Genomic DNA, 21896 nt, shown 5'->3' on the forward strand with positions numbered 1-21896 from the left:
GCATTCGATTCTGAGCTTTAGCTACCTGGTTGCTTTCACTGTTACCAGGCTGCCTTGCTGTCATGTTTTTTACCTCTAGCTGGGAAATCAGAAAAGCACTTTGGAAAAACTTGTATGAAAATACATTTATTCAAATATTTGTTGAGCATCTATCATAAGAGAGCTACAACATACTGTAGAAAGAAAAAGGATACTTAGTGAAGGACTGATCTATTATATAACTTTTGACCTTTATTCTGGCTGACCAAACATATACTTTTTTCTGGTTATAAGCTCTGCTACCAGCTAAGTGACATAATACATTGTTGTATTCATTTCACATTTTCTAAAGCTATACAATATTATTTTTTAAATTCCTTTGATGTGAATGGACAAAAATCATAATTGAAAAGGAAAAGATTTCAGTATATATTTTCCATGTAAAATTTATAAGTCTGAGACCTATTTGCAAAAACATTTGTGTTAATAATAGCATTAACAGTTAAAGTTTACTGAGCGTTACTGTATGCCAACGCCTGTACTAAGTGTTTTACATGTGTTATATCTTTTAATCAACATAACAATCTGTGAGAAAGGTACTTTTATTGTCTCTTAGGTGACTTACCCAAGGTCACAGAGCTAACGAGGGGTAGAGATGAAACTCAAACCCAGGCTCTTTTGACTCCCAATGACTACACTGTTAACAATTATACTGTGTTACTAAAATTTCTAGAAATATTTCCCAATAATAATAATAATGATAATAATAATGATGATGATGGTGATGATGATGTATTTTAACTTGTGTTTGGTAAAGTTATCTTATAAAAATTATAATACCTATATGTTCATTATGACCCAAAGCTCTCCTTCAAAACAAAAACACAAAAATAAATTCAGTCTTAATATGTAATTAAAGGGACACTTAAATTATCAAGTGCTCTCACATGTAACCTAATACACAAGAATACTATTTTAGATATTTTAAGATAAAGCAGATTCTCAGAGAACCCAGTTCAGTAGTTTTATAGACATTTCAAGAAACCCAAAGTGATCAATTTTAATTCCAAAGGTAGCAATTATTCATAATTCTTAAAAACTACTCAGTACTTTAAAGAACTTAAAACATTTTACTGGAAAGATATAGTAAGAAGTGTGTGATCTCCAGAAGCAATTTGACACCACATTTTAAAAGACCACCTCAGAGCCGTAGAAATTAAGGGTTAGAAAAGATTTTCTAATCTTCTAGTTCAGTTCCCTCGAATTAAATGGAAATCCAGGAGCCAAGAAGAGTTAAGTGCCTTGGCCAAGATCTCACAACGCTTCTAAATATCATTATTTCCTTCGCACTGTTGTACAATAGTTAAGCATCAGGCATTCATGGTGACAAGTTAAAATCCACAAGTTACTCTCTCATTATGTGACTCAGATCAGTTTCCACATCTGTTACATGGAGCTAAGAATGAAGTGAGATAACGCTCACAAAGAACAGTAAAGAACACAGGGCAAGTACTCAGTGCGTCTGCTGCCAGTATAATTAGTCCATGCCGCCCCCTATTAGACCATGTTACTATACACTGAAGCGTGTTAATGTAATTCACTCTGGCAAGAAGCTGTGTTTTTAGATTCCGACTTGCCATCATATTACATATCTGAAAGTTAAGTATTATTCTAATCCCGATAACTTTTTATAACTGTCAGAATATTTTGACCAACTATTTTGTCTACATTCTCTGCCCAGAAAACCCACCATCTTTCTAGATAGTAGAAAAACAGATACGTATTAGAAAAAAAAAAAAAACAGAATGAAGTTTGAAATTCCAAGTCCTAGCAAAATAGATGTGGAGTTAATAACCAGTATAAACCTTTCAGAGAAGATTAAAGTTTTTGTTCTGGAAGGTAGAAAAACATCTAAAAGAATATAATAACAATGAAAATAGAACACTTCTAAGACAGAAGGAAGACAAGGTAGAGACAAGAATAGCCTTGTGCTTTTTTCGAGTTACTTTAATTATTTCTCTTACCTTATATGAAAATTGAATTGCAGACTCTGGGGGATAAACAATAAAATGTCTTAATGTAAAACCAAAGCCTTGAGATGTTCTTTTCAACATCACCGTTTTGGGACCTGGCCAGGAGAATGTTTCATCTTCGGACGGTGATACAGTTTCACTTTGTTCTTTTCCATCTTTACTTTTTGATACCTAAAAATGAAAAGATATTTAAATGTTAACTACTAACATAATATACTTTCTCACTTAGAAAAAAATTATATGTAAAAATATAATAGCTGAGTGCAGGTATGATCTTAATGGAGAAAAAGAACTATATTGGAGAAAAAGAACTTAATGGAGAAAATGAACTATATATGTATTAGAACAAATCATGCAGATCATCAAAACCTATTTTTTTCCCTAGAAATGGATGCTATGAAAAGTTAATCAGAAGGGAGAACGCTTGGAAATTAGAAATATAATGGCCACAACTTTAAATGCAATAGAAGGAATGAAAGACAATTAATACCAAGAAAATCTTGTAGAGCACCAAGGACTAAGAAACAGAAACTATGAAAGAAGAGACAAGAAACTCTTACCCGGTAGAAATACTAAAACTGTCATCAGATAATATATCAGCAACAAGAATATTAGGAAATAATAGAAAAGGCCTTCAGGTTCTGAGCACGGATCCAGGATCCACATAGAAATCCTTCCACTTTTTTGGCCTTACAATCCTTTGATCTCTTCTCCTTCACTCTTGGCCTTTATCTGGTCATGACTGAAAACTATTTACAATCTCAAATCAAGGATTCCCTTCTTCACCCTCTCTCATACCCCAGCCCTACGATTCTCCGATCTGAGCTGAGCCTACCAGTTTTCCCCTATCCTTCACCACCCCATGGCCTCGCTTTTCTCTTAAGCCCACTTCAATTCACTCCTTTGCCTTGTTTTTACTTCCTTAAAGCCTCCTGACAAAACCTAACCCTGGCTAAACTAACACTGCCTACCCTGGGCCTGCACCTATGGAGCACAACATCGCTGGAGAAAAACAAAAACCAGGCTGACTGTTTTTACTCTAAGTTCATGACTACTAACATCAAGAGAGCCTTTAGTGTTGTCTGCCAATGATACTTCTCTCCAGTCCCCCCACTCCAGGTGAATAATTCATCCCTTCTTCCCCAGTCTCACTTGTAGCTGAAGACCTTGCTTTGTACTACTCTGAAAAAACACAAGCAATAATACGAGACTTTCATCACTGGCACATTTACCTACCTGCTTGCAACTGTGCCCCTGCTTCCCCATCTTCTCTCCTGTTACGATGGCTGAACTGTCCATCCTTCTAAGGCCACATCGCTTGGGTACTAGATCCCATTCCCTCTCACTCATCAAAGATAGAATCCTAGCAATTTTCCAGTCTCTCTTTTGCATCATGTATTTTCTCTATATCATTTCTATCAGCACATATACATTTTGTAAGTTCTTTCGTCTTAAAACAAAAAATCCTCTCTTGACCACAGAGCCCTCCCCAGCTACCACCTTGCTTGTCTGCCTATCTTTAGAACAAAACTCCCTGAAAGCTGTCTAAAATTGCTATCTCCAATTCTTTTCCTCTCATTTTCTCTTGAATTCCTTCGAATCAGGCTTTTGTCTCTGTAGCTCCCTGAAACTGCTTTTGTCAAGGTCACCAATGGCCTCTGCATAGCTAAACTGAATAGTCAATTCTCAGTTTTCATCTTATGTGATTTATAAGTTGGCACAGGGGTCACTTCCTCTTTGAAAAATTTTCTCCACTTAACCTCCCACACTGATTTTCCTCCTAACCCTGGACTCTTACTTCTCAGTCTCCTTTGCTATGTCTTCACCTGCCAAACTTCTGAACCTGGGAGTTGCTAGCACTCAGTCTCTACTCTGTCTTTTGGCGATTTCATCAATCTCATACGTTAAATATCATCTATACCCAGATGACTCCCCAATTTTTACTTCTAGCCCGGGCATCTCCCCAATCTGATAGGTATCTCAAACATTACATGTCTGCGTTGCTGCTAAGATTTTTATATTAAATTACAACTCCAAGTTCATCTCAGCAATTCTGAAGTGTTACCTTCATCAAATGACGAATACGTGTATAAGCTTAATTCTGTTATTATTTCTTTTTATGTTCTACTAGTGAATCTATTCGTACATGATTGGCATCATATGAAGGGGTTAAAACTTAAAAATGCTCCCGAAAGCAATTTTTGCATGATAAAAATATATTACACTGCAACGAAAATAGAGAGACTTCTATGTCTTGAACATTTTCATCACATAGTCAATATTTGGGCTGTCACTAGTTAGCTATTCATAAATTTTGTTTTCTTTTCTTTCTGGGAAGACAGCTAGAGTCAAACCTTCAGCAGGGGTGGCTATGATTGAGTTCTAGTCAACGGAATGTGAATGAAAGTGATATGTGATATACAAAAATCAACAGCATTTCTACATACTAACAACAAGCACTGGAAATTGAGAATTTTAAAAATATAAAATACTTAGGGATAAATCTGGCAAAAGATTTGTAAGACCTGTAAATGGAAAGTTTTAAAAATATAAAATACTTAGGGATAAATCTGGCAAAAGATTTGTAAGACCTGTAAATGGAAAGTCCAAAACACCGCTGAGAGAATTAAAGAATATCTAAAAAAATGAAGAGATATACCATGGTTCATGGTTCAGAACACTCAGTATTGTTACAGTCTCAACTTTTCCAAAATTGATCTATAGATTCAATAAAATCCCAATCAAAATTTGTATGTGTAGAAGTTGACAGGCTCTTTCTAAACTTCACTTTAAAACAAAAAGTACCTAATAGCCAAACAACTTTGAAAATAATAAAATTGGAGTACGTACACTACAAGACTTTAAGACTTATTATAAGGCTACTGTAATCAAGTCTCTGAAGCCATTTATCTATGGAGACTGGATATCTGAAACTAATTTATCATAAGTGCATTTTAGTTTATCCCTCTTTCTAGGATTTGGAGATGCGGGGGCGGGAGGAGGGAATAACACCACATATCAACATGGCAGAGACTCAAGTTGAGTCTCGAGTCAACTGCAAAACTACTTATAATCAAGTAGAATTTGTAGGATAAAGGTTTTTTATTCTAGGTGAAATTAGCCAAACAGCTTTAAGCAGTGACCAGTTCCTCCTTTTATGATCCAAATGAAAGAATCATTTTATACATATGCAAGTTCTTCCATGAGAGTCCTCTCTCTCTCTCTACTTCTCTCCGCATTCATCCAATAAATTAATAATTTATTGAGCACCTTCTATGTACTCAACACAATTCCACACAGTGGGGATACAAGAGTGAATAAAATATGCACAGTTTAGGTTTTCTTTTTTGAGATAATTATAGATGCACATGCAGTTGTAAAAAATATTACAGTGACCCCATGTAATCTTTATGCAGTTTCCCTCAACAATAACATCTTGGAAAACTATAGTACAATATCATAATTCATAACCAGGACATTGACATAGAGATACAGTCCATCCACGTTATTCAGATTTCACCAGCTTTACTTGTATTCATCGGTGTGTTTATGAGTGTATGTGTTTATCACAAGGATAGATGCGTATCTACCACCAGTCAAGACACAGAAAAATTCCACCATCACAAGGATCTCTCCTGTTGCCCCTTCATAACCAAACCTACTCTCTCCCTTCACCCTTCCCCCAGTCCTAATCCTTGGTAACCACTAATCTATTCCATATTTCTATCATTGTATCATTTCGAGAATGTTATATAAATGGAGTCGTACAGTCAGTAAACTTTGGGGATTTTATTTTCACTCAGCATAAGTCTCTGGAGATTCATCCAAGTTGCTGCATGAGTCATTCCTTTTTTATTGCTGAGTAGTATTCCATAGTATAATACACTAGTTTGTTTAAAGGATATCTAGGTTGTTTTCGGTTTGAGGCTATTATGAATAAATGTGCTATAAACATTCTTGCATAGGTTTTTGTGTGAACATAATTTCCATTTCTCTGGGATAAGTGTCCAAGAGTGCAAATGCTGGGTCGTATAGTAACTGTATGTTTAGTTTTGTTAGGAAACTGCCAAACCCTTTCCAGAATAGCCGTACTATTTCACATTCCCACCAGCAATGCAGAGTTGACCCAGTTTCTCTGCATCCTCCACAGCATTTGGCATTGTTATGTTTTCTTTTAGCCATTGCGATAGGTGTGTAGTGATATCTTATTATGATTATAATTTGCATTTCCCTGATGGTTAAGGATGAATTTCTCATTATGTAAGTTGCATCTCATTGTATAATTTTAAAGCGCAAAGAATCTGTAAGATTTAATGGAGATAAGAGAACCCTTTCATGTTATACATGAGGAAACTGATGTCCAGATTAGTTAAGTGATGTATTCAAGATTCTTGCTGACTAGTATTAGGGCAAGAATTAAAAACGTGGTTTTCTGAATCTGAAACTAGAATATTTCTCCTATTTTTTATCGTCTACTCTGTAGTCTGTATAGATCCTTCCCCCAGTTGCTCTTTGATCTAATTTATTATTAGATTTAAACTAGATTTAAATTTCATTATATTTAAATTTCATTTTTCTGCAGGACTCTAACTTGAGCGCTTTAAAATCTTTACATGTATTAAATTTATTTCTAGTGCATTATCATGTCCTGGCCTCACGGCTTCCATATTCACGTCTCCTTTTCTTTTCTTTTGCATCATAGAGATAACTCTCTTGGATCAGGGTTTCATCATGCTTCAAGTTTCTGAACTGAGCCAGCTACATCGTGTTCTACTGAGTTCTTTACAAAAATGGAGAAGATGGGATCAAGGGTAAGCAATTTCTTTTTTGCTCCCTGCAAACTAAGATTTTTGAATGCAACATGTCTCAGCTCAGTCGTCTCAATTATTCCATCCTCCCAAGAGCACACTGAACCCTCACTAGACTCCTAGCTTTTCCCTACAGGAAAGAAGGGAGGGTAACACTTCTTTCTACATAGAAAGAGAAGATGAAAAGGTATACACATATGGGCCTTCTTCACTCTTTCTCTACTTACCCAGAGAGGCTTTTCATCTGCTGGATATATAACAAGGGCAAACTGCGGGCACACAGGGAGGCACACAGCAGTCACAGATTTCTCCACTCGAGAAGACCCCTAACACCAATCTTTCTACACGGCTCATCTCCCTCCATGAGCACCAATTCACGTACCAACAGCGTCAGAATACAAGAAGCCAAGAAGTGACTGGAATGACAGCAGTTAAATTCCTGTGGACTAAGAACTGTCATTTGATTCCCTTAAAAGTCTTCATAACAAGGTCACTTGATTGAATAATAACTCAAGGTTAAAAGAAACCAAAATAAAGGATAAAAACTAACTTCATAGAAACGAGATAAAACAACAAGACAAAGCAACCTAAAAGAGGAGTGTGAGAACATATACGGGGAAATGACTAATCATCTAACAGTAAAGGTATCAAAAACCTCACAGAAGAGAATGCGAACTGGCACATGGGAGCACTCTGGCATAATGAAAATGTTCTCGAAGGAGGCTGTGTTCAAAGTTCCACAATTGTATAAATTTACTACAAACCATTCAAAAGTACACTCGCAATGAGTAAATTTTATGGTATGTAAAGTATACTTCGATAAAGATGTTTTTAAAAAACTCACACAGGTAAAAAGTACAGAGGCTAAATATTAGCCAGAGGTGAAAGACACAGGCTGTCACTTAAGTAGACATGAGAGTTAGGAAGAAAAATGCCTGTATACACAATAAGTATATAACCCCTAAGCTATCTTTTGTAATTATTTGTACTTGAAGTAGAATGGGGATAGCTTCCTAGTATATCGAAGGAATCGATCATAATGGAGCATAAGAAAGTATTATATTGTGTTCATCCTGAGAGAGTCTAATATTGATTCATCATATACCTGAGATTATTAGCCCTACTCCTACTATGGCTTCTTTGAAAATATTTCGTTCTATTATATTTGTTATATAACATTAGTAGTAGCCGTTGCTTAAAGTAAGGTTTTCTTCCTTATTTTAGAACCACACTTCCTCCTGGTGATGCAACACCTTTTAAGGTATCATTTCCTGAGAACACACAAGATTTAAATGTGTGAGCCCTTAGGGGTTCTTTTCCTCTTATACAGTTGAGAACTGTTGAATTATCATAGTTATCAGTGTCATCTGGCTTGATGTTTTTTCTTTTATTACATAGGGACAGGGACACTGAAGCCAGACCACCTGGACCTGGACCTGGACCTTTGATTTACCAGCCAGGGACCTCTAGCAAGCTCCTTGACACATCTGTGCCTCAGTTCCTCATCTTTACTCTGAGAATGATAATATTAGTACTTACTTCCCATGTTTCCTACTAAGATTAAATGTGTTATCGAGTTTGTAAAATGTTTAAACAGTACAACGAAAAAACAAAACAAAACAAAAGTAAAAAACCACAGAGGTCACCAATACGTAAAGCCTTTTCAGATCTCAGGAGAATAATGTATAAAATAGTTTTGTCTGAAGAGAAAAACAAACTCTTGAATATCTGTAAAATATTTTACTAGTTTTTTAGGTACATCAGAAGTCTGAACAAGAAAGGAGCTCACAGGGGTTGAGTAATTTGTCAAAAAACATACAGCTAGTAAATGACAGAGCTAGCCTACTCTTTCTGCTTTATGCAGTAAGCAGAAAGGAAATAATAACAGGGCTTTAAACATTTAGATACTGTTTATCATTAAACTACTTTCTCCATAAATCTAATACCACAGAGAATTAATCGTATAAATTATGCTTCGCATATTAAATTTAATGGGGAATTTCACTGCAAATATTTCAACACAAGTGGAAACCTGATGTTTGTAATTAAAGGTTTGTTTGTTTAAATTTCAGCTGAGTTAAAAGACTAGAATAAAGATTTTTTTTGTATACTAAGTATGACTTGCAGCTTCTTTTTCTGGAGTCTCTAAAGATTTTTGGTTTTTAAATTTTTTTTTGGTTCCTCCAAGTTAACAATTGGAACTACTCTGATGTTGAATACAGAGATTAACTAGATGTATTTTTCTGAGAACTAATTCTAGTTTTCCGTAGATATTTAATATATGGAAGATGATAACCAAAGAAATTCTAACACTCTCATGACTTGAATTGAAAAATCTAGATGACTTTAGTCCAAAATATTTCAAATTAAACACTTAGACTTAATTTTTAAAAATGTAACTGTTAATTTTTAAGCTTATTATTTACCTGAATATTCATTTATAACACCTTCCATCTACGTTGACTGTTGATATGGGCCTTTCTGCTGCTGATGTCTATTTTTTTACATATTTTCTTATAAAGAAGCTTTATTACCAAATAATATAATAGTTATTTTCAGAAGCTACTTATTTTTTGATATAATAAAATCTTGTTTACTCTGAATCAGAGAACAGATTGTATTTTTAGGTTAAATACTATTACCTTCCCACCCTTTGGGCAGACAGGGATCTCCAAATTGAGAGTCAAGCTTACATTTCAGTTCGTTCTAGCTACCAGTGAGTGAAATAATGCATTCCCTTCTGAGCAGACACAAGCAATACTGAGCATGTATGCAGGATAGAGAAGATATAGGTAGAAGAACAGACCCATGTTATACGGCTGTACCTTTTCATTAATGTAATTAATTACATTAATTGTGTAACTTCTGGCAAATTACTTAACCTCTCAGAGACTCCTCTCTTTAAATACACATACAAATAAGTTTGCCAAATCTAAGTAAATTCTGGATTCTCAATGACACTACATTGGCATCTGTTAATCGTTGACTCATTAACCTGAACTCTTATAGAGACAGAATTTCACAGAATTTTATAGCTAGAAGGAAACTCAGACAATATAATTCAACTTGGCCAATCACCATTTTAAAGAATAAAATACTGAGTCTCTGAGAGGTTAAGTAATTTGCCAAAAGTTACACAATTAGTGGTGACCCAAACTATTCATTAGGGTACAAACTAAAACAGCGTAGAGCAGAAAGAGAGGTCAGGAGCAAATGGAAAAACAATTCATAAAAGATACTGAAATGGTTTTCTACATGTGCAAAAACATGGGTCTCTCTATATGTCAGCTAGGTTAAAGGCACCCATACTAGACATGAATTATTCATTTACTCACCAGTGCTCAATGAATGCAGACTATCATAGTATGATATTTCCAGGAGAGAAAGAGCATCCTGACACACAGGTAAGCTCTGTTCTACAAGCAAGTACCTGCTCCCCAGTGAACCGGAAAAAGATGGGGAACTTCAAAGGGGAAGCATAAAATGTACTTAGAATTACCGAATCTTAGAAAGAGGAGGTTCTTTTTCTTTTTTTTTACTTTTCTTTCTTTTTTTTTAACCTTTTGCTGAAAGACAGCTTAAAACAGAAATTCCATATACAAAATATCAAATCCATAGAGCTGTTCTGTGTGGAGAGAGAGGCAGGGAGTTTGTACAGAAACCTGCTCCCTTATGCTGGCTCGCTGGAAACTGTGTAACAGTCTGCTAAGGAACTTAAAAATCTGAGATCTACTTAGGCCAATTTATTTTACAAATACAGAAACTGAGGCCCAGAGAGACTTGCTGATGGGCTCATAGCTAATTAGTGACACAGCTTGGAATGGAACCTACGTTTTTCAGTCTTCTGATCCTGGAACTTTTCCACTAGACCACACAACTGACAGGTTGTTTTAATTTTTTGATTCTTTCATTAATAGTGAGGTTAAAGATCTTTGCATGCACATCCAATTCTTAAAGAGCTATAATATAAACAACATAGAAAAGACTATACCGATAGTCTCCAGCTTGTTCAAGATTGAATTACAAAAGAGCAGGTTGCCACTGGAATTCAGAACACAGTTCTCATACAAAATTATAAATGAGGGTTGACAGGAATATCTTAAAACGCAGTAGCAGAAACCAAGGAAAATTCCTGGGAACTGGAAAAAAAACTTAAAATACGAGGAACTCAGATGTGACCACCTGGGGAAGCAGCCCCCAGATCTTAAATTACAGACAACAATCTCTCCTAAAAAAGAGGGTCAAACTGTCCTACATTCAGATTAGTCTGAGCGCCAGGATGCACTCTAACTTCAGGCGGAGATACCAGAGCGGGTTGAGGTCCAGCAAAGACAAATGACATGAAGGGAGCTAACTGCACCCACAGGCCCTGGAGGAAGATGGCTTGGAGATAGAGCAACTTGGCTGCCATTCAATTTCTAATGGGGCAATGTACCATCCGCTTATGCCCTTTCAAATCCATCATTCTCTCTAGGTCAAACACAACTGTGTTTTATTTATTTCAAAACCCCAGCTAGTGAAAAATTCCCAATGCGAAAGGGTACTTATTTTATAATTTTTCATGAAGAGTTATGATTAAATATCAAAAAGTAGTTTATACATATTTTAGAAGCATTGTGGAGCACACTATTTAACGGAGCCCTGGGATAAAGCCTTTTGGAAAGCAATAAATTATTTTAATCACTCCATAATTTATGCTCTATATGTATAATTGCCTTTCAGCAAAACATATTTCTGGAAACCACATTATAAAACGATGGATCATTTTAAAGGATAATATTTTTACAGAGAAAAATGCCTTAACTGGCTAAAAATCATAAACGATTCAAAATATATCAGAAAAGCAAAAAAATAACACTTAAAAATCTCTAAAACCATTTACAAGTGCAAACTGTTACAATTTTTAAATAAGCAGAAATATATCAGCTGCATATTATACAAGGAGGATCTAAAATTATCATAAAGTATATACAATACTCATTAAAAATACAACTCCAACATACCATAAATTTTACTAAAAATTTATAAGCTAGAAATAAGAAACATGAATCATTCTGATTAGCCTGACAGCCAGAGGGAACTATCAATTAAAGGACGGGCATATTAAAGGAAGGGCTTTTCACATGTTTTTTCCTTCCTCTGCTTTGGCTGTAATGCAGCCGGTTATGGTTACACTGGATGCCATTTTTGTAAAGGCATATTTCTATAAATACTAGCTGGCTGGACCACCTCCCAAATGAATTTCCAAATTTTTGTTGATGATACAGATATTGTTTTTGTATAAGTAATTCAAATTTTGATTAAATAATTACAATTTCCACAGGAAGAAGCAAGTCTGTCTTCTTATAAGCTAGTCCTTTTCTTTGAAAATTGATTTCCCTATATCTGTTTGAGCTAGGCTAAAATGCAATTCCACTCGACCTCTGGATCTTCTATCTTTAAAAATCTTTATAACTAAGAAGGTATTGTCAGTGCAGAAAATATTTAATAAGTAGTTCTTAAGGATTTCTGAAAAATGAAGGTCTGGGGTTAATACTAACTTGCTTTGATTACTCAAATAGAGATTACTCAAGAAATCAAAAATTAGATGATATTATTCCTATTTTATGGATTTTTGACCCTGTACTCCAAGAAGTTAGGTAACTTCTTCAAATTCTTACAGCTAGTGAATAATAGGCAAAAGATGTGAACAGATACTTTACAAAAGAGGAAATGCAAATGGACAACAAGTGTAAGAAAAGATGCTCAACCTCATTAGTCATCAGGCAAAGGCAAATTAAAACCATAATATGGGACAACTACACACACACCAAAATGGCTTAAAAAATTTATTAACTGTCAATCAATTATTGGCAGGATGCAGAGTAACGAGAATTCTCAAATACTGCAAATGAAAGTATAAATTGGTACAACCACTTTGAAAAACTGTGTGGTAGTATCTGGTAAAGTCTGGCCATAAAATGTGCATATCCTGTGTCCCAGTAACTCCAGTCCCAGGTATATACTCAACAGAAATCCATACATATAAAGCCACATGCAAATGTTCACAGCAGCATTATCTGTAATGACCAAAGGATGGAAACAAGGCAAATGTCCATCAAGAATAGAATAGATAAATAACTTGTGGTATAGTCACATGATGAACTATCAAATGTAAATTCTTAAAAATGTATAGCTCATGCAACAACATAGATATAAATTTCAAATATAATACTAAGTGAAAAAAGTCAAACACAAAAGGGTACATACAATGTGATAGTATTCATGATACAATTCAAAACAGGCAACGCAACGCACGGTGATTATCTTTAGAGGAGGAAATCATGACTTCAAGGGGCATCACAGAGGGTGCTAAGGAGCTGTTCATATCTATACCTTGATCAGAACAATGATGCATAGGTGCGTTCACTCTGTAAAATTCACCAAGCTACATATTTACGATTTATGTATGTTACATATTGCTATATTTCTATTTAAAAATGTTTCCATGTTTGTCACAAAACACGTTCGTGTTTGTTTAAACATAAATCTGATTATGGCATTGTCATGCTAAAAACCCTGCAATATAGGCTTCCCGTTACACGGGGAAGAAAATCAAAAACACCAGGAAGAAAATTCAAAACCCTTCTCTCACAGATCCTCCATGACTCTGAACTAACCTCTTTTACCCCTCCCCACCTGATCACAAGCTCCTGACACACAAATCTCCTGGCTGCCTCCAACCAAGCTCCTCCCACCTCAGGCGCTTTATGTCTGCACTTCCCACTACCTGGCATGCTTCCTTAATTCATTCAAGACCCTGCTTAAACATCATCTATTCAGAAGTGACTTCAGAAGGGCTTCTCCTGACCACCTTATCTAAAGTAGTCTTCCCATCACTGCATCCTGCTTTACTTTTCCTCATAGCACTCATCACTCTCTGAAATGACATCATATACTTATTTGCTCATTTATTTATTTTAGAGACCTCCGCCCCATTAAAATTTAAGGTCCACGAGAGCAGAGACTTTGTTTTGTTCACGCCAGGACAGCAGCGCAAAGCAGGTACATAAACAATTGTACTGAATGAATAGAAAATGAGTATTTTCTCTTCCTATACAGGAAATTTTATGGTTGTAATTATCAATTTATTTGTGTTTGTTTAATATGTGTCTCCCCCACTCAGTTTTAATCTTCAGGAACACAGACATACATCATGCTCACTGTTTTCTAGCCAATGCCTAGCACAGCAGCCAAGCAAAATAAATATTTGTGGAAGCAAAAGTAGTATATCAGTACACCACTGAAACTTCATTTTTTTCTAAGCTCTCTACAAATATGCATTGTAATACCCTAGTCAGGATCTAAACATTAGGATTACTGCATGAGTTAAGCTCCTTTAATCCCCAAACCCTAAAAAGCATCATTTCCTCATCGCCACCATGCATAGCCCCAGAATCATCAATTTAACAAAATATTTTGACTGCTCACCATTATTTATGGTAACCTTAAGATAAATCCCCATTCCCTCCTGTGCAGAGAGTTAACATAGCAGGCCTGCGACTGCTATCCTTAGAAAGGCCTGGTCCTTGGGTGGCATCTGGGAACTTGGATTTCTGGAGGGTTTTCGCCATTCCCTAACTGATCAAAGTGGCTCCCAGTGCCTAAACTGTGTATGCAAACCACGTGGCTCATGCTGAACACATTGTACAGTCTAGAATATGGGACATGCTAGGCAGAAGGCACTTATATTACCAGCTCCCAATAAAATCCTTGTCTCAAATGGGTTTCGCCGGTAGACAACATTTCACACGTGTTGTCAAAATTTGTTGCTGGAGGAGTTAAGCGCATCCCTTGTGTCCACTGGGAGAGGACGCATTTTAGAGGCAACACTTAGCACAGTAGCCAGGCGTGGTTTTCTCTGGGCTTTGTCCCAGACAACTTTTCCTTTTGCTGATTCTTCATGAGCCACAGTTCATTGTACTATTATATGTTGAATCCTGTAAGTCCTTTCAGTAAATCACTGGATCAGGGGGTCATATGGGGGATCCCCAACACATCTCTTAATTCTGAAATGGATTATAATCAATCACAATTGTAGAAAAAAGAAAGACAACACTGATCCCCACCTTCTGGTACTTGTGCCCAAGTGCAATGTCCTCCCCCTGAGTGTGCGCTGGCCTTGATGATTGACTTTTAATAAATGGAATTCAGCAAATGTGATGGGATGTCACTTCCAAGGTTAGATAAGAAAAGACTGTGATGTCTGTCTTTCCACACTCTCTTTGGTTCTTCTCCCTTGCTCCTTCTTTCGAAATAAGCTGCCATGTTGTGAGCTACCCTCTGGAGAAGCCCATGTGACAAGAAAGTGAGGGCGGCCTCCAGTAGGAGGCCCTTGGCCCAACAGCCAGCGAGAAGCAGCATCCCACCAACGGCCACATCAGTGAGCCCAGAAGCAGATCCTTCCTCAGGCAAACCCTGAGATGACTGCAGCTCTGGGTGACACCCCCAGAGCAGCATTGCGCAACACTCTGAGCCAGAGGACTCGGTGAAGCCACACCTGGATTTCTGACCCGCAGAAACTATGAGATAATAAATGCTGTTTTAATCACCTCACACCTGTCAGAATGGCTATCATCAATAAATCAAAAAACAAGTGTTGGCGAGGATGCGGAGAAAAGGGAACCCTATACACTATTGGTGGGATTGCAAATTGGTACAGCCGCTATAGAAAACAGTCTGGAGGTTCCTCAAAAAATTAAAAATGGATCTACCTTTTGACTCAGCAATTACACTTCTGGGTATTTATCCAAAGAAAACCAAAACAATAATTTGTAAAGATCTATGCGCTCCAGTATTCATGGCAGCACAATTTACAACAGCCAAGAAAGATATGGAGGCAAACTAAGTGCCTATCAACAGACGATCAGATAAAGAAATTATGGTTCATATAGACAATGGAATATTACTCAGCCATTAAAAAAATGAAATCCTACCATTTGCAACGACATGGATGGACCTAGAGGTTATTATGCTAAGTGAAATAAGTCAGACAGAGAAAGATAAATACCACATGATTTCACGTATATGCGGAATCTAAGGAACAACAAGAACAAACTAATCAAAAACAAACTTACAAATATAGTGGACAATTTGGTAACAGACAGAGGGGAGGGTTGGGAGGCTGGGAAAATGGGGTGAAGGGTTAAAGAAATACAAATTAGTAGTTGACAGATAGTCACAGGGATGGGGAGCATGGCCGAGGGAATGCAGTTAGCATTAATATGATGGCTAGGTGGAGGGCCAGGGGAGGGAGGGAGCAATTGGGGGGATCATTTTATGAACAATAGAGATGTATAACCAATGTACTGTTACTTGAAACTAATTTAAATAAATAAATTTAAAAAAAAAAACACTCTACCACCTAAAACAACTAGAGTCCAGACAATGTATATATGAAACAATGGTTTCCAGACATTGGATAGCAGACAACAAAGGACAGCGATCCATGAGTAAAAAGGAACACAAAGAGGTCGTACTCTCTTGGGCAGTAGCCCTAGCCTACTCTGCAGAGCATTTCAAAGCCATGGTTGAGGGGGACCCAGGCAGGGCCCGGTGGTCTCCTTAAGTTCAGTGAGGGAAGAGTCATCAGGGGAACGAGAGAGAAGCAAGCAGTGGGAGCGGGCACTCTGAACATCTGCGGAGGGGCCCCCCCACTTGGCCTTCAGCTGGGGTGCTTCCATGAGGAAATGCCTGCGGAGGGGGAAGAGCCTCCTAAAGAATCAGAGGGACCGACCCCTGAGACTCACGCAGGGTCAAGGACAGGACCTGTTCCCACCACCTGCCATGGGGCAAACCTCCGAATCCGTGGGGCACCAGGGGAAGTACTCCAACGCACCTTGCCTTGCTGGAGGGGCAAGACCAGCACTTACACTACAGTTGCTCTGGACTCCGAGAGGAGGGGAGAGGAGGACAAAAAGGGAGGGAGAATGATAGAGGAGGGAGGGGAGGAAGGAAGGAAGGAAAGGAAGAGAGAGAGAGAGAGAGAGAGAGAAAAGAGAGAGAGAGAGCAGAAAGAGAGAAAGAAAAGAAAGAAAGAAAAAGAAAGAAAGAAAGAAAGAAAGAAAGAAAGAGAAAGAAGGAAGGAATTATATGCCAAAGGAACTGCGGGCCAACATATCAGCATATACTGGTAAATGGGAGGAACGGCAGGGAGTGGTTCTGAGGGTGAGAGATCGATCGAGGGTAGAGTATAAAGCTGGAGGAAGGCTCAGACGGGGCACTCTTCACAGAATTTAACACCAAGGCAACGGCTAAGACAAGTAGAGGCTCAAACACACTCCTGGGACAGCTCCAGGAAGTTTGGAAGAAGCGATATCCCATATTAAGTGAAGTACAGATGCCAGAACTGCTATGGCAGACTGTGATAGAAGGGATAGATCAAACGGCTCAGAGAACCGGGCATGCGGGAATGGGTCTAATGTATCAGGCCAGAAAACCAAACGGCCAACAGTTATCCTCAGAAGGGCCCAGCACACTCCATTTCCTAAGACAATACAAAATGTACTGAGAAGCTTGGTACTATCTGTACCCTGCAGGCCAGCCCTGACAGCAGAAAATACTGCTATAAATCTGGGCTTCTTAAGGATCAATGAGGATGCTGCCATCCCAGAAGAGGCCAGGTAGCAGAGTCAAGGTGGAAATTCAGGGATGACTATCCAAATCATAATGGCCTCCAGAATCTACAGAGATGATTCTACAGAATCTACAGAGATGAGCACTAAAATACGTTGTTCCCAGGGGCAGTCCATCACTGGTGCCCGCCTGTCCCTGGGGAAGGCAGGAGTAATGTCCCAGGACAAATAATCTCATTAAGCTAAGGGAAATTATCTAGCCAAGCAGGCAGCTGGAGCTACTAGCTGCTGGGAGACAAATTAAATGGACTTGCAAAGGGGATCTGGGTGAAGGGGCAAGAGGGGGTGTGGGGGGACGACAGGGACAAATACAGTGATGCCTTCCAGCAAGAGTAAGTCTTTCTGTTTCCTCGCCTTTTTTTTACCTAGTCGGCTCTCTTTCTCCTCATTTTCTTATCTCATCTTTCCTTCTCTCCCTGCTCCTTTTCTTCCTTTCTCAGTCCACATTTTCTCCAGTATTCTCCAAATTGGCCATCAATTAAAAGTGTGCCTTTTTGTGTTTTGAATACGCTTTGTAACTCTTATTTTAAAAGCTGATGAGTTGAACACTAGATTCTTCAACTAGGAGGCAGTATTCCTTGAGAGCAAAGTATATTACATTTTGGGCAGAACATGATAAAACTGGTGAATTCTGTAACTCCTACATTTGCTTATGTTTGAGTGTTCTTGGAAAAATTAGGCACTGCATACTTCAATGCACCTACTGCAAAGTTTGTATTAAATAACATCCTCTAAAGTGAAAGTCATTATGCATAGTACCCTATATAAGCAGTTTTCCCCCATCATTCATGGTTAACATAGGAGTTGAAAGGTCATTCCTCAAATATACAGTAGCATAGCCCGCTTTTCTAAGAATCATTTTTTGTTAGAACTGAAAGAAAGAAACCTTGGAAATCATTTAATCAGTTTATGGTTAAGAACACTAAAATCCAGAGAATTCACAGAATTGTTCAGAATCACACAACCAGGTAGCGGCAGATAGATGAGTGTGCTGGCATCTATCTACTCTTAATCAAGACTCCTTCTTTCTACCAAACCATCCAACTTCTCGAGCAAATTTTTCCCCAAAAGCTGGGGAGGAGGTAACATTCAAAAGCTATGTTTAAGTGCGTTTTTTCCTTGCAATGAAGTCCAACTATCATCAAGAAGTCAAAACAGATTGAGTCTGCCATTCTATTCATCTAAACACCATTTAGTATGTCCTTTTGAAATCTGCCATTTCCTTCTGATATTTCCATTTTGTCTGTCTTATTCATTTAAATCTGACTATACCCATCAACCAGAGCCCCCAGACAGAATACCAAGGCCAAGCATAGGCTAGCATAGGCTAACAGAGTTAGCCTTTGGGTCCTAACTTACAGATCCAGAGACAGCTAGCTTGATGTTAACAATATTAACTAGATATCAAACCATTTGCTTACCATCGAAACTTAAGCACTTTTCTGATCAAAAACAATTAGCCATATTGTTAAACAACATTATTGGTGCCACTTTTAAAAATGATTTCTATGTTAGTATAAATGAATTCAGTAAAGTTACAGGATACAAAATTAATATATAGAAATCTCTTGCATTTCTATATGCCAATAACAAACTATCAGAAAAAGGAATTAATAAAACAATACCATTTATAATTATATCAAAAAAATACCCAGGAATAAATTTAACCAAAGAGGTGACATACCCGTACACTAAAAACTACAAGACACTGATGAAAGAAATTGAAGACACAAATAAATGGAAAGATAGTCCATGCTCATGGATTAGAAGAATTAATATTGTTAAAATGTCCATTTACTCAAAGTAATCTATAGATTCAATGTAATCTCTATCAAAATTTCAAAGGCATTTTTCACAGTAGAACAAACAATTCTAAAACATGTACAGAACCACAAAAGACCCTGAGAAAAAAGAACAAACCAGGAGGCATCACACTTCCTATTTTCAAAATATATTACAAAGCAATAGTCATCAAAACAGTATGGTATTGGCATAAAAGACACAGAGATCAATGGAACAGAATAGAGAGCCCAGAAATAAATCCAAGCATATATGGTCAATCATTTTATGACAAAGGAGCCGAGAATATACAACCGGGAAAGGACAGTCTCTTCAATAAACGGTGTTGGAAAAACTGGACAGTCAGATAAATGAAACTGGATCACCATCTTACACTACACTCAAAATTTAACTTAAATGAATTAAAGATCTGACTGTAAGCCCTGAAACCATAAAATTCCTAGAAGAAAATATAGGCTGTAAGCTCCTTGATATCAGTCTTAGCAATGATTTTTTAATTTCAGCCCCAAAAGCAAAAGCAATAAATGGAAAAATAAACAAGTGGGACTATATCGAACTAAAAAGTTTCTACACAGCAAAGGAAACCATTGACAAAATGAAAAGGCAACCTATTGAATGGGGAGAAAATATTTGCAAATCATATACCAGATAAGTGGTTAAAAAATACGAACTATATAAAGAATTCATGTAACATTATAGCAAAAAAAAAAAAAAAAAAAATATATACACCACATTGTTCACGAAGATGGATATGGAAACAACTAAATGTCCATCAACAGATAAATGGTGTGTGTGTGTGTGTGTGTGTGTGTAGATATATAGGTATATATAAATATATATGGAATATATATAAAAGAATGAAATTTTGCCATTTGCAACAAAGATGGACCTTGAAGACATTATACAAAATGAAACAAATCAGACAGAGAAAGACAAATATTGTATGATCTCACTTACATGTGGAATCTTAAAACAAACAAACAAACAAACAAAAAAACCGCCCAAGCTCATAGATACAGAGAACAGACTGGTATTGCCAGGAGCGGGGAGAAGAGAGGGTAAAACAGTTGAAAGGAGTCAAAAAGTACAAACTTCCAGTTATAAAATAAGTAAGTCCTGAGGGTGTAATGCACAGCCTGGTGACTGTAGTTAATAATACTGTACTGCATATTTGAAGGTTGTTAATAGAGTAAATCTTCAAAGGTCTCATCACAAGAAAAAAAATTCTGTAACTATACATGGTGACAGGTGTTTACATTTATTGTAATGATCATTTTACAATATATATAAATAACAAATCATGTTGTATATCTGAAACTAATATAATTTTGTATGTCAATTTTACCTCAGTAAAAAAGATTATTTCAACATTAAACTCTGATCGCATAGGCTTAATGTTTAGAATTACATTGCTGGTATAACAGAGTCTTTACAATATAGTCATACTTACAATATATTCATACATCTATATATATATATCAGCAATGCTAAAGGTTTCAGGACCAGAACAAAGGAAGAGCTAAGAAAGTGACTCGTCAACTACATCACATGACGAAAGGCACCCGAAACTCACCAGTAGTTATTAACAAAACCTAATTCTCCCTCTTCGTTTTCTCAGCCCGCTCTTTGACCTTTTATCTTTCTTTCAGTACTGTATCTATCATTCTAGATGTTCCTATCTATTTTTCCCCCTTTCCCTGATCCTTTTTCAGTCTATTTTTCTCCATTTTTCCCTACTTTGGCCATTAGTTGGAAATATGTACATTTATAAGTAATTTGTATCATTTACTCTACACTCTTAAGACAGCTTTAGAATTACTGGTTTTAACAGCTAATGAAGTGAATACTATATTATACCCATCAGTACACTGTGGGCATTAAGGGCACAGACTCCATCATTTGAGTCCCTAGGTTTGTAACCTACTCTGTAGTTTGCTAGCTATCTGTCCCTTGTTTCATCTGCTTTCTTGTCCATAAAATGGGAATGTGCAAATAATATCAGGTCCATAGGGTTGTTGAAAGAATTAAAGAAGGTTAAATATGTAAACTGTCTGGCACACAGTAAGTATTCACTCAATATTATCTGTTTTTATCTCTCACAAAATACTGAGGTAAAGCTCCTCAGGACATTTTTCAACATTTTAGCTGCTTGGTGTTATGGGGCTATCACAGGGAATGGGTGTTTTTTTTTCTTCTCTGCGTAAAGCCAGGCATTCCCACAGAGACAATTGTGAAACTATAAGTCAACAATTCTCAAATACTACTGGTGAAATGCAGACATGGCTACTTGGATTTCTCCTAATAATGATTAAGAGGCCTCTGTCTTTTCATTATTGGCCTCCCTCCCTCCCCCATTTCACCTGTTAACTCTACCTGTGGAAAACAAGCCATCTGTGCATTTTGGCAATGTCAGCTATATGCCTGCACACGTAAATGTTTCTGCTAACTCCACATGCACCCCGCCTACCAGCAAGATTCTCCCGCACCACTTCCAGCGTCTCCAGGACAAGGTCAAGTGTGTGGAAGTGAGCAGTGAGCTAATGAGGAGAGAGGGGAGGACACAGAGAGTTTGCCCTGGGAGTCAAGACCCCCCAAAAAAGTCC

General features: G+C 37.1%; 1 protein-coding gene across 3 annotated transcripts in view; it reads right to left on the reverse strand.

The window, feature by feature from the left end:
• Positions 1–21896, reverse strand: part of ARHGAP21 (Rho GTPase activating protein 21) — a 120069-nt gene that overhangs the window by 72095 nt on the left and 26078 nt on the right. For all 3 annotated transcript variants that reach the window (XM_039877571.1, XM_039877572.1, XM_039877569.1), the window contains one exon: positions 2004–2183. In XM_039877571.1, the coding sequence (XP_039733505.1) occupies positions 2004–2093 (90 nt within the window). In that variant the 5' untranslated portion in view covers positions 2094–2183. Of the gene's footprint in view, positions 1–2003; positions 2184–21896 lie in introns of those variants that run through there.

The sequence above is a fragment of the Pteropus medius genome, unplaced genomic scaffold (genome assembly GCF_902729225.1).
Source record: "Pteropus medius unplaced genomic scaffold, Ma_sr-lr_union100, whole genome shotgun sequence".
Taxonomy (NCBI): domain Eukaryota; kingdom Metazoa; phylum Chordata; class Mammalia; order Chiroptera; family Pteropodidae; genus Pteropus; species Pteropus medius.